The following is a 13,164-nucleotide window of genomic DNA, read 5'->3' on the forward strand; positions in this document are numbered from 1 at the left end:
TGGTAGGGCTAAGGTTAGTTACGTGTGCGTGTATGTGTGTGTGGGAAATGGAAACCCTTCTTTAGCTTTAGTAGCCTGGCTATTACCATTAAAAATAAAATTCATTAGGAATTAAAAAGATCCACCAAGAGTAAAAATCTAACTATCTATAATACCCTACAGTCCATATAAGGTATACATTGTAACATTACCCTTATAACCCCCACAGTACATACGTAACCACATTACATCGCGTACACGAAAGTCACCTCTCCTACAAAACCAAACCAAGGAGAAAAGTCGGAAGAGTAAAAAGAGGTTCGAATATGAAATCATAACATGTTGGTTTAAATTATAATGGTGTTATATTAAATTGTGATTGAATGAAACTTATTTATCCTCGCATGGCGGGGTAACAACAGTCGTTATAACACAGGTGTTCTGTTTCATACAACTCGTGTCTGCTTAAAAGTTACCATGTATGTAACTTATTTATCCTCACATGGCAGGGCAACGACAGTCGTTATGACACGAGTGTTTCAGATCCTTCATGTCCGTTTTCTTTTTTACATAAAAATCCTATATTTTAGACGTTCCATTGAAACGAGTGCATTGTTTGATTTCCTGAACACATCGTGTGATAATCTGGTGAGTTTTGATTAATAAGAATCATAATTTTAATAAATTGTTGATTAAACTCATCGTATTAAACAAAAACAAGTTCCTTGTAACTGTAGATCAATTACCCCAATTAGTATTTTACCAAAGTTTAAACAAAAAATAATTCTTAAATATTTAACCAGTTAATTAATTAATATTCCTTAATGACTTGCTTTATAAATAAACTAATTAGCAAAGAAGTAATTAACATACCAATATTTGTTTAATTAATTTAATTACCAGCGAACGGAGGTACCCGCACCCCCCCAAAGTTCGCGAATGACTGCATTAAAATCGCCTGTGATGTCACCAACGTCGTCTATGATGTCATCAAACTCCTCTATGATGTCATCAGGATCCTCGGAATCAACAAAAGACTTGATCGCTTATTGGTCGAAACGGACTTCACAAAACGCAGGTTTGAGGATTGAATTAAAATTTCTCGGAATTTCTCACTGTTGTACAAATGCCTGCCCTGGAATATGTTCCTAACATAAGCTGGCATTTCTATGGGACACCTTTTACCTCTAAGGTGTCCTCTCTTCCCCCATCCTACTATATAAATATTGTTTCTATGTTACAGATGAAACAAACGAGCGACGTCGCAGATGGAGTCGCGATAACGTTATACTGAAAGATTTGCGGGTTTATATGATTTCTATTTGATGTTGGTTGATAAAGTTATGGAACGTAAAAACAAGCTGACACATTTGTCTTAATTTATCAAAAATAAAAATTTCAATATATTCTATTATTTTATTATAATTCTATTTTTTTAAACTTTTTTAATACTTAGTAATTTCGGCAAAAATTTTCTCAGTTCCAGTTATCCGACCTTGCTGACACGATGGCCACAGCCACTACTTGCATTAATTCATCGCGATCTCCGAGAAAATCTCCTCGTAAACCGATCGCTGAGTCATCGTCCTCAGCATCTACACCGACCAATAAGACGCAAGCCTTCAAACCAAAGGTGACTCGGCACAAAATAAGCGCAAAATACATTACAATGTTTTTACTTTATTTGGATGTCAAATATTTGCAAATTATTTTAAACCAAACAAGAAATGCAACAAATATTCCTTTAAACTTATTTATTTTAGTTTTATTTCTAATTTTATAAGCAGCCGTAACTGTTAGGTTAAGTTGGCCTGAGGTGTCCCCAACTTTTGAAACAGAGCTGGCATCCTATGTTTTAGAACCCCAGTTTTAAGCCTAACAGAGGCACACATATATATCTGGTTGTATCCATACCCACACCAGTGTATGCTATATTACAAGTACGCATGGTACTATTATTACATAAGTTAGTGTCAGTAACAAGTTTTGCTTAAAATTTGCAACAAATTATCAATTCAACTTTGTCTTTCTAGATTGCTCCTAGTTTCTCTCTTTCTTTATCTCACTCCTCCTCCCAAGGAGCAAATGGAGCAACTTCTGCAAACAATGGTAAACAATGGCCATTATTTAGTAGACAATCTACCATAAAACAGCTTGACGCTGTTAACTATTGTTTATATTAATAAAGATCACATAGATTAAAACAAAATATATTCTTAGCATATAAAATGCCAGAAGAGTTATTTTTAGAAAACGGTTCAAAATGTAATTTAGAATTGGTTCAAAATGTAATATGAGTTGATATTATGATAAACTATAAACATGTCTTATTATCAAGTGAAAATTCAACTTGTTAACACCATAGATTCCAAACTTATATAAACACAGGGGAGGCAGGGATAGTTAGACACACAATCCTGTGAAACAAATCTTATTGGTTGTAATGTTTACTGATAATGCAGTGAAGAAAATTAGGGGTTGGCCTGCCCACCCTGCCCCCCCAGGTTTGGCGCCCATAATTATCACCTACTATGACATCAAATTTACCCCATTATTCCTCCCTATGACATCACAGATCATCCATCGGGTGCTAAGCGCAAAACCGCTCGAGCGCGACCAACAGACCAATCAGGATCCTCGTTTCAGCAAAACTTGACGGAGAACCTCAACCAGTGTGAATATCGATGCATTCTTAACGGTGGGGGTTATATTTGAGTATAGCATGGTGGGGGGAGATGGGACACCTTTTACTCTATTTTCTCGTCCCATTTGGTAGTAACAAAGAACATTTAAAGAATTATAAAACCGTATCCTCACGACTCCTATACACCGTTGTTAATTGTTTAAAACATGATCAGGATATTTGGATATTATGTGCTAAAGGTGTTACCCCACCCCACTAGAGTATTATTTAATTTTGGTTTACGGCTTCGATTGATGTAGTTTAAAGGTAATTGGAAAATTATTCACCTAATTGGTTGATTTATTAACTAGTTGTAGAGTTTTATTGTTCATGTAAAAGTCACACAGCAAACAAAACACAAACAAGTGCGGGAAAAAGAAATAAAAAGTTAATTTGTGCAATTCAAACCCTGTTTTCATTAGTGTCTTACAAAATATATATTTTTGAAAAGATTTAATGCTTGTTTGGTTAATTAATATTAGATTGATTATTTTCAGATTTATCGTCTTTGAAAAAAGTTTCAAAACAAGAAAATCCAGAAAACGTAAGTTTATTGTGATGTCATAATGCCCACAGTTAAACAATTGAAATTCTAGAATATCGACAACTCAAACGAAATCCAAACTTTTGATGCGTCCGGGTGAGAATAATTAAGTTTAATATTTTAATCCTTTTTTTTTCTTGAGAATAAAAAAAGAATAATTTCCTGATAAACTTCTCTATTTGCATTCTTGAAGTTTAAAACTGTCTTAGGATAAAACAAAACAATTAACTTAAAAACAGCAATTGCTCCAACCCAGTTGTCGCTAATAGGTTGGAGCACCCTGGGTGTTTAGGTAATGGTAAACTTTGGTTTTTGACAAGGACCTCACCTATATATAATTCATAGAAATCATATACTAACCATGCAATCCCTCTAGTGGTGAAACCTCAAGCAAACCCCATATTCCTCCGAAACCTTCAAAGAAAGTCGGCGAACTTGGTGGGTTTTAATATTGCTGGTGGTTGTAAAGTTTTTTAATATTGTGAATTTTGATAAAAACTTTGTCAAGATGATTGTTGTTTTTTGTTTGTTGAATATTTATATAATATTGTAAAAAACTCTTTTCATAAAAAAACACGTAAGATAATATAATGTGATTTACATTTAACAGCTAAATTTAGTCAATTAATTAAATTGTTTCTAATTAAGATTTACCTCGTCGGAGGTCAAATGGGTTTGAACGAAGACGTGATGTCATCACTGATGATGTCACCAACTTGTTGGATATTTCCTCAAACCTGATTGGTCGATCGAATGATGATGAACAAAGGTAACCAATCACAAGGCTTCGTGGCTTTTTAAATTTTGTTAAAAAATAATCCAATAAATCTAAAAATTAATTGAAATATTTTTGATTTTTTTATAACCAGAAAACAATCCACCATATAACATTTTGAACAACAAGTTTGTAATATAAAACTAAAAATAAATATTTTTATTTAGTTCTTCCTCAAACATTGAAGCCACCTCAGGTAAGTTGCCGTGATTGGTCGGTTTGAATTTAAATTCTAATTTGAATTCTTCTCAGCCAATCATCAGTCTTCAAGTTGGGGGAAAGAGAGTGGGGATCACATTATGATGTCACTGTTGGGTATATGGTTGTTTATGATGTCATAATGTTTATTATTATGAAATAGATTTCGCAATTGTTAGTTTTGTTGACACTTAACCGCATATACCCTGATAATGGGTTTCTGTATGACAGTTGAAACATTGGTGTTTTTAAACCACATTTATAGTTTTATATATATATATATATATACTGTTGTGCCAGATATATTATAATATGTGAAAAATAGTTTCTGGCAATTTGTTTGTTTTATGATCATAAAGAAACAAAGTTTCATCTGCCATATATTTGAAAACATCATTAGGTTTGCCGTTAAGTGTCTTTTTCAAGGTCACATACGCCCAATGGTAGCAACGTCGAGCCTTGAACCCATAACCTACGGGCAGACGTGCTAACCATTGTGAAAAAATTGTAGCATTTTTTATTTTGATGTTTATTTTGTTTAAAATATAAATAATAAACTTTTCCTTTCAATTCAGACAATCCATCGAACAATGAAGAAAACAAAGGTGAATAATATTTAACAATCTCATTTATCGCTTAGTCATCTTTCTCATTTATTGCTTAGTCATCTTTCATGACTCGTTGTTTTTCAGACCACAGCCTCACTAGCGCCACCGGTGGTGGACTAGATCTTATTTATTTGAAAGGTTGCGAACAAAACAATAGTTACGTCATCGATGAATCGACGCTTTATGATGTCACAGAGGGGTTGGATAATGAATGAATGACGTCATTAATGTTACCTAGCAACAAATATAAAAATATCTGCATAGGTTCTTGTTACTGTGTGCTTGTTTTCAAAATGTGCTTGTAGCAATTTATGTGTGCTTGTTATTATGCCTGTTTATTTCACATGTGCTTGTTTACTATTGTGCTTGTAGCAAACTGTGGACACTTTTACCTTTATTTTGTTGTAGCTAAAACAATAAACTATTTTCACTTTATGTTTGAAAATTCGAGAAAAAACAGACGAGGTATTTATGACGTCATTATCGTAAACGTCGCACAGACGGACGCGAGCCCGGTTAGCTCAGCCGGTAGAGCGTTGGACTTTTAATCCAACGGTCAAGGGTTCAAGTCCCTTATCGGGCGCGACTTTTTATTTTATTTTTGAAATAAGTTTTAATTCGATTGCACATGTATTAAATATATGTTGCATTCATTATAATTTTTAAACTTTTTAAATACTTTAATATTTAATGATGCCACGTTTTGGAACGCAGCGTTGCGTAATATAACATTGTGTTTAAGCCAGACAGCGACGCGAAACGTTAATTTATTAAATGTATTTTATTTTCTTTGCACATTTTTTTCACAACACGGCATTTACTTTGAAATCGCTATGTTAACGCTTCAGGGACAACGTAGTTCTCTAAGACGCACGTCCAAACGTTATACCAATCAAGTCGCATTAACTCCTAAAGCGTAACAGAGCGATTTCATTGTTTATAAACGGGAATGACTGCGTATTTGTAATCTGTATTTTAGTTATTGTCCTCAATGGTTCGTCTCAGTGATGACGTAGTAACAATATGACGTCATTATTAAAAGTAGGACAGCCAAAAATATTGGGTTGACATAGAAATAATATTTAATTAAAATCGGGGTTGAAAGGACACGTCACACAGCGGGACAATTCCAACTGTGACGACATAACCCGGATCTTCACGTCACAATTGTTTGAATAAGCGTCGCGTTCTCTCTTGTTCCAAAACATAATAACCGCGCGATATTTCGCGTTTTTCTAACACTTGTGACGTAATAAAATGCTTTATAAAACCCATTGAGATAAACGTCGCGTAATAAAGGACGTTTGTGACGACACAAACATCGATTATTAAAAGCTTGATTGTTGGATAGATTTTAGAATTTAGTTTAAGTTTTATTGACTGAGAAGATATTTTTTATATATTTTCCGTTTCATTTAGTGTTTTTTTTTAAGGTTTAACTGTCACGCTTTCATTCAGTAGTTTTTAGCCATAGCATGTTTTAACGACTGTCGTTTGCTGCTAATTTCATATCCCATGTTGTTTTAAATAGTTCTATTTTCGCTGTTTCTATGATATAAAAGCAAAGGAATAATGGTAGAGAAACGACCGTCATTGAAACAGGATATCACACAGAGGATGGTTTAAATTAACTTTATATTTCCTTAGAATCAGTTTTAACCAAGATGATTTTTCTCGAATCCATGTTGTTCCGGTTGATTGCGTTCCTGATGACGTCATCGGTTCATTGTGACATCTTATTCCCGAAAGACACGTCAACGGATTTTGTTTTCCCGCCGAAGATAAGGAGATCCACATCTGGGGTGCCCGATGGACATCTAAGACCACTAGGTAATATAACATCCATTTTATTTATCCCTTGGAATATAGTAGCGAAGATCAAATTAACTAAAACAACGGAGAGATAGGGTAACAGCAAAACGTTGGTCGTTATAAAACACCTTATGCCCGCTTACAAGTTACCACGTATGTAACTTATTTATCCTCGCATGGCGGGGCAACAACAGTCGTTATAACACAGATGTTCTGTTTCATACACCTTGTGCCAGCTTACAAGTTATCATATATGCAACTTTGTTGGTGATTCTTTTCTGGCTTAGAGTTTACGTTCATGGATTTCCTTATCGAGCACGTTTTTATTTTTAATCTTCTGTTAGGTTGGCAAAGACCACCGGAAGGGAAAGTCCCTGAAATAACCGAAGCCCCTGAACCGAAAACTTTCTGGGAAAGTCACGTGAGAGACAAGAAACCGCTAGTTATGAGGTGGGTTGGCTGTAATGCGGTTGTTTAATTAAAAGTAAAAGTAATGTAGTGGGGTGGGGGAAGATGGGACACCTTTTCATTCTATATTCTCGTCACATTTGGTAGTAAACAAAGAACATTCAAAGAATTATAAAACCGTATCCTCACGACTCCCATAGACCGTTGTTAATTGTTTAAAACACGATCAGGATATTTGGAAAATTATGTACTAAAGCTGTCCCATCTTCCCCCATCCCACTATATGTACCATGGCTGACGCTGAACAACGCTGGTTGTTCTTGTTCAATACACGCAACTATTCTTCTAATTGCAAAGTATTTTCTATTAAATATTACGTCACACACCCAGACAAGCCATCAACCAATCATCTGATTGTTTCGTTAAATGGAACGACAAGTACTTAAAGAATACGTATGGTGACGTCATAATAGAGGTAACAAAGAAGAAACCTGGCAAAATAGAAGAACCTCACATGATGACGTTGAAAAAGTTTCTACTGAGGTAAAATTTTGACGTCATATCCTGCACACGTCATAAGTGACAAGTTGCCCATATTTGAAAAACAGACTGGTAGGAATGTGTTTCACAAGGTATAGCACTGTGGGGTAAGATGGTTAAAGTTATCACGTAATATCCCATTTTTCCTAGGTGTTTATATTATTCTGTAAATATTCCATGTTTACTACAAAATGAAACGATAAAATAGAATCAAAATATAAACCATCTTACCCCAATCCCACAATACATATGTACCATCTTACCCCCTCCACCCAGATACAACTTAGAGGATTGGTATCTAGTGAGTCCCATCCCCCCACCCATGACCACAGAGGTGCCCGCCATCAAGAGTTTACTTTGCGGAACTTTCCGTGATTTCCTCCAAGAAGCTGAGATGTGGATGAGCAGCGGAGGAACGAGCTCCCCGATTCATTACGATCAAGATCATAATATTCATTGCTTGATAGCCGGGAGGAAGGACTTTATTATGGTTCACCCCAAGTTTAAAGATAGATTTGAAATGAAGGTGGGTGACGTCATAGGGTATGTGACGTCATAGGTTGAGTGACGTTATGGTTATGTGTTCAGGGCTTGGCGCTGTTACGGTTGTGTTGGCGTGTGTATTTTTAGACAAGACACTTAACAGCAATTGCTCCAACCCAGTGGTCACTAATGGGTTGTCCAAATTATCAGCCATATAGAAAAAACAATCACCCACAAAGTTACATACGTGGTAACTTGTAAGCAAGCACGAGGTGTATGAAACAGAACACCCGTGTTATAACGACTGTCGTTGCCCCGCAATGCGAGGATAAATAAGTTACATTGACCTCATATTTACCACCAGGAAAACAAAGAGATTGGCAACGGGTATTCCACGATCGACGCTGAGATGGTGAACGTATACGATCATCCTAAGGTGGGGAAGACGGCATGGAAATGGTCAACGTTATGGCCAGGAGACTGTATATATCTACCGGCTGGTGGGTAGGGGGTGTAGTGGGGTGTGGCAGGGGTGTGTATTTATAGTAGGGTGGGGAAGACGGGACACATTTAGCACACAATATCCAAATATCCTGATCGTGTTTTAAACAAATAACAACGGTCTATGGGAGTCGTGAGAATATGGTTTTATAATTCTTTGAATTTTCTTTGTTTACTACCAAATGGGACGAGAAAATGGAATGAAAATGTTTTCTATTCCCCCCACCCTATTATACCTATACTTATACCTACTGTCAGGTTAAGAACATAAAGGCAAATGGTGCTTTGTCTTTTAATAAAATCTGGGGTGACATTGTTAAAATACAGTTACACTCATAGTTGTCAAACATAGGGAACCTCATTGATTAATGTGGTGAATGCAATATACTTTGGCTCTGCTTGTTTGTATAGACACCTAACAGCAGGGTAAAATCTGATTCGTAACTCCTTAAATGTCGGCAGGCCATTTACATCAAGTACGGTCATACGGTCGAAGTCTCTCTACCTCGATCTTGTGGACGCCTACACGTGCGTTTAACGACACTGGGTGCGCTGTTACAAACATGAGCGAACCAGTGGCTCTCAGCGAACTTTCGTTTATCTGGAAACTGTACGATGTTAGTATTAGTATGGTTTATACATACTGTTAAGAGTCCTGGTTATTATAATGCTTATGTTGTAGCTAACAGGTGTAATATGAATGTAAATGTGATCTTCTGGTAATTTTGTTTTGTGAACCTTATAAACATATGTGTTGTCTGCAATACTGAGAGACAACGTCAAGGTTTGCCGTCTAGTGTTTTGTTCAAGGACATACAAACACAATGCCGTCCAATAAAGTTCAAAAAATGACATTTTTTTCCGATTAATTAACGTTTCATAAACCAGACACACTATAAATTGTTTGTGACGTCATAATATCGTTTCAGGGGCAGCGGTTGATAAACACAGACAATTATGACGATCCAGAAACATTACGTCATCATCTGTTGGCGCTCATGCGTGACGACCCCAAGTTACCACGTGAGAGGTGACGTCATAAACTAATCATTGTTTAATGTTCTAGATCTAGAACAAGTTACCGCTGCGAAGTGGAACAATCGTGTTTCTGGAGTCACCCACAAAGTTACATACGTGGTAACTTGTAAGCGAGCACGGGGTGTATGAAACAGAACAGCCGTGTTATAACGACTGTCGTTGCCCCGCCATGCGAGGATAAACAAGTTACATTTATTCATTTTCTCTGTTTTCTAGGTTCTTTCATTATTTCGAGAAAGCTCGAAACGACGAATCTCGACGTAAAGAACAAACTCCACACGCTGCGTTCCGACAGCTTGATTTAAAGAAAAAGAATTATTTGACGGTACGTGACATCCAGCGGTTGCCTAGCAACCTTTTAACCAGAGTTGTCAACAACTACATACGCCCTCAAGCGGACGAGGTGGAGGAATTGCTCAAGGATGAACTTTGAACCCGTAGAAGATGGAAATAGCATATAGTAGCATAGATATCAGATTTATTAAAGGCGAATTTATATTACAGCATGATTACGTCACGAATTGATACCACAATATTTCGGGTAGTTAGTTGAGTTACAACATTGGGACCAAATATGTGAATTTAAGAGCAAACATGGCTGATTTATGCGCGTTTGGACCATCTTGTCAAAGTGTGACCCTTTAGTGTGATTGTTTCCTTCAATTTCCCGCCATCCATTTCGGTTGTGACGCAATAATTCTCACCCTTTGTCACCATTTGTGATCCAACCATGTTGATTGTTACCTGTCAATCAAATTCAAATTAAAGCAAATTATGTCTTAACTAAAATGCTTCGTAAAAACACAGCATTCTAATATAGGGTGATGGGCCGACTCTGACCTATACATCCAAGGTCTCAAGTGTACCCCACTGAAGGCCCCACTGAAGGCCCCACATATAGAATGAACTTACACCCATGGCCTACTCAGTACATAAAATAGAATACTACGGGAGAAGGTGGGACACCTTTAGCACATAATATCCAAATATTCTGATCGTGTTTTAAGCAATTAACAACGGTCTATGGGGGTCGTGAGGATACGGTTTTAAAATTCCTTGAATGTTTTTTGTTTACTACCAAATGGGACAAAAAAAAAGAGCGAAAAGGTGTCCCATCTTCCCCCACCCTACTGTGTATTAAGTAAGCTTTCCACGAAGCATCACCTACCTTGACTTTGTCGCCTTTGATCGTCTCCACTTCGGTTTCCTCTCCCAACTTGAACGTATTGCTCGTCGTCTTTTGGGGTCGAATCCTTTTAACGGTGAAACTGTCGCCGTCCTTCGTGATCTCGGTCGTTGGGAAAACCTTTCGTGCGATCTCAATGTACTCGTCCGGTACACCTGGGTTATTAGGGGTCAAGGGGTTAATAAAGATCAAACGTATAGGTTTTACCCAAACACCCGGGTGCTACCAAGTAGACCCCATTCCCCAACACCCAAGGTGATACCATGTAGGTACACCAATGGCTATTAGGGGGTTAAAGTTTAGTAGATATTGGCACGATACAATACACCTCGTGCTCCACCTTGTAACCAATCAAGGCTTGATGCTGCTACCATTGTGGGCGTATGTGTCCTTGACACTTAACGGCAATTGCTCCAACCCAGTGGTCAATAATGAGTCGTCTGAACTGTCAGCCGTTCACCCGTAACATACGTTGTGACTTGTAAGCGGGCACGAGGTGTATGAAACAGAACATCGGTGTTATAACGACTGTCGTTGCCCGCCATGCGAGGATAAATAAGTTACATTAATTTATTCATTCTTTCGAGACAGCTCACCAACGCCTTTCATGAACCCATCGAAGTTGTTTCGCGTTTCAACAACAAAAGTTCCCAAGAATGCGTCAACCATGTTGGATTATGATGTAATAATCAACTTTATGACAAAACACCTGCATATAAAACAGAATATTATTCAAAAGTTTCAGAATACAAACAATTATGACGTACCAGGTGAATGGAATGATGTCACAGTGGGCATTGTGACTTATAAACAACTTTGCCTTTTTCTTTTTTTCTTGAAACGGATACAACATGTTTGCTTTATGCTCATAATCTTGTCTGTTACGTGACAAGTGAAGTGAAGTAACTGTAAGCTGATTTAGCAACTAATATATTCTGCAAGTCACTGAAAATATATGTACAATGACTATAACTATGATGTTGTTACGTCATAAACCGCTTTGTTTGAACGATAAGGTTCAACGTAACTTTGATTCTACATTTTGATTGAACTTCGTGATTATTACAGCATAACGACCGTTTTATTGCGTCATAATCACGCGATAAAAACATAGACTCGAATTTCGGTAAAACAAAGCTTATGATGTCACAATAAGCTTCGTTACGTCATAGAATAAGTTTATTTTTTTGAATTCTAGAATTCTTTTTACTGTTGGAATGGGATATCATAGATAGTTCTAGTGATGTCACAATCGTATTACAAGATGTCGCGCCCAACCTGGGGGTCGTTAACCCGTGTTAACACCTTGTTACAGGATAAGAGGGTTTATTACGTCATAAACATGGATTTATGGAAAGTTACAGGTAAGTTACTTGCTCTTTGTCGCCACCATGCGGGTAGCTATACTTATAGCAATCACACTTTACATTACTTCTGATTCTGCTTTTTGAACACGATAGCGAAAATCAAATTAACCAAAACAACGAAGAGAAGGGATTTTGCAGCAAAACGACAGTCGGTAAACATGCTATGTAAAAACTACTTAAGTAAAAGTCTAATTGCTTAAATTCATTAAAACTTTAATTAAACGGTTTATTACAAATTGTTTGTAGATTGTGACGGCCTTCACCAAATGAGTTCAGTTCTTCTTGTCCTTTTAATATGCTGTATTTGTATATTGACCTTGCCGTGAATAAAGATACAAAAATAAAGTCATTCATTCCCCGACGTTTTTTTTAACCATCGGTAATTATCTGTTGGGAATATACCGCCCGCTACAAGTCGCTAAAGAGCTCACGTGACCCTGAACGACGCGCAAACAGTTGTGACGTCACAAAGTAAACGATTCTACAAAACACGCCACGGGTATTGTTACGTCACAAGCCAAGTTTAAAAGTAATTACATTATAACACAAGGGTATATTAATAATCGCGTTTCGTTTCTCTATTGTCGTACAACACAGCAATTGTTACGTCACAAGCGTTGTGACATATATTGTTTCGAACAATCGACCATTGTACGTAATAATGTCCATTGTTCGATATTGCATTAGACAAATAAGTAGAAGCTACGTAATAATAGAACGTCGGGCTCTGCGCAGTGAACCGTAAAGTAGTTAACTCGGGACGTACTCGCGGTTTCGATTATGACGTCACAGACGTGACGTGCGTTACAATTCAACTTTGACGTTTTGGTCAATTGTTGGCAATAAATGAATAAATATAACTTGTATATGGGTGTTTAATAGATAAAAAAAAAACTTATTTATCCTCACATGACGGGGCAACGACAGTCGTTATAACTTGGGTGTTCTGTTTCATACACCTTGTGCCTGCTTACAAGTTACCATGTATGTAACTTTGTGGGTGAATTCATTTGGGGATTCCAGAATAATTGGGACCATCGAA

At 36.9% G+C, this 13,164-nt stretch overlaps 3 protein-coding genes and 1 non-coding gene across 4 annotated transcripts in view; 3 read left to right on the forward strand and 1 right to left on the reverse strand.

Annotated features, from left to right (window-relative positions):
• The window catches only part of zf(bbox/ring)-2 (zinc finger protein), a gene marked incomplete in the record, with an annotated part of 10,420 nt that extends 5,330 nt beyond the window's left edge, over positions 1-5,090 (forward strand). The window contains 15 exon segments of the mRNA NM_001078425.1: positions 209-297; positions 570-627; positions 883-1,057; positions 1,223-1,284; positions 1,460-1,612; positions 2,013-2,088; positions 2,555-2,677; positions 3,160-3,206; positions 3,259-3,302; positions 3,583-3,644; positions 3,855-3,975; positions 4,149-4,177; positions 4,234-4,296; positions 4,755-4,784; positions 4,872-5,090. Coding sequence (NP_001071893.1) covers positions 209-297; positions 570-627; positions 883-1,057; positions 1,223-1,284; positions 1,460-1,612; positions 2,013-2,088; positions 2,555-2,677; positions 3,160-3,206; positions 3,259-3,302; positions 3,583-3,644; positions 3,855-3,975; positions 4,149-4,177; positions 4,234-4,296; positions 4,755-4,784; positions 4,872-5,002 — 1,263 coding nt within the window.
• A 207-nt stretch (positions 5,091-5,297) lies between these two features.
• Positions 5,298-5,370, forward strand: trnak-uuu. The gene has a single exon. It is a non-coding gene; the product is annotated as a tRNA-Lys (tRNA).
• A 931-nt stretch (positions 5,371-6,301) lies between these two features.
• LOC100176586 (lysine-specific demethylase 8-like) lies at positions 6,302-10,200 on the forward strand. Its single transcript, XM_002126052.4, has 8 exons — positions 6,302-6,617; positions 6,944-7,049; positions 7,398-7,550; positions 7,824-8,073; positions 8,395-8,530; positions 8,994-9,148; positions 9,461-9,561; positions 9,786-10,200. Exons 1-8 carry the CDS (start codon positions 6,452-6,454, stop codon positions 10,000-10,002), a joined length of 1,284 nt encoding a protein of 427 aa, XP_002126088.2. The 5' UTR covers positions 6,302-6,451; the 3' UTR covers positions 10,003-10,200.
• LOC100178903 (fatty acid-binding protein, liver-like) lies at positions 10,031-11,464 on the reverse strand. The gene is made up of 3 exons (XM_026834934.1): positions 11,352-11,464; positions 10,738-10,910; positions 10,031-10,313 (listed from the first exon to the last, which is right to left on the reverse strand). The coding sequence occupies exons 1-3, from the start codon at positions 11,422-11,424 to the stop codon at positions 10,173-10,175; spliced, it is 387 nt and encodes a 128-aa protein (XP_026690735.1). The 5' UTR covers positions 11,425-11,464; the 3' UTR covers positions 10,031-10,172.
• Positions 11,465-13,164: the final 1,700 nt, after the last annotated feature.

This window comes from Ciona intestinalis, chromosome 7 (assembly GCF_000224145.3).
Source record: "Ciona intestinalis chromosome 7, KH, whole genome shotgun sequence".
NCBI classification, from domain to species: Eukaryota; Metazoa; Chordata; class Ascidiacea; order Phlebobranchia; family Cionidae; genus Ciona; species Ciona intestinalis.

Excerpts from the sequence above, each read along its gene's own strand:
- LOC100178903 (XM_026834934.1), bottom strand. The coding sequence starts at position 11,424 with ATGGTTGACGCATTCTTGGGAACTTTTGTTGTTGAAACGCGAAACAAC. Across the intron at positions 10,911-11,351 it reads TGGGTTCATGAAAGGCGTTG|GTGTACCGGACGAGTACATT; the intron begins GTGAGCTGTCTC and ends CTAATAACCCAG. Across the intron at positions 10,314-10,737 it reads TCAAAGGCGACAAAGTCAAG|GTAACAATCAACATGGTTGG; the intron begins GTAGGTGATGCT and ends TTTGATTGACAG.
- LOC100176586 (XM_002126052.4), top strand. The coding sequence starts at position 6,452 with ATGATTTTTCTCGAATCCATGTTGTTCCGGTTGATTGCGTTCCTGATG. Across the intron at positions 7,551-7,823 it reads TTGAAAAAGTTTCTACTGAG|ATACAACTTAGAGGATTGGT; the intron begins GTAAAATTTTGA and ends CCCTCCACCCAG. Across the intron at positions 9,562-9,785 it reads CCCAAGTTACCACGTGAGAG|GTTCTTTCATTATTTCGAGA; the intron begins GTGACGTCATAA and ends TCTGTTTTCTAG.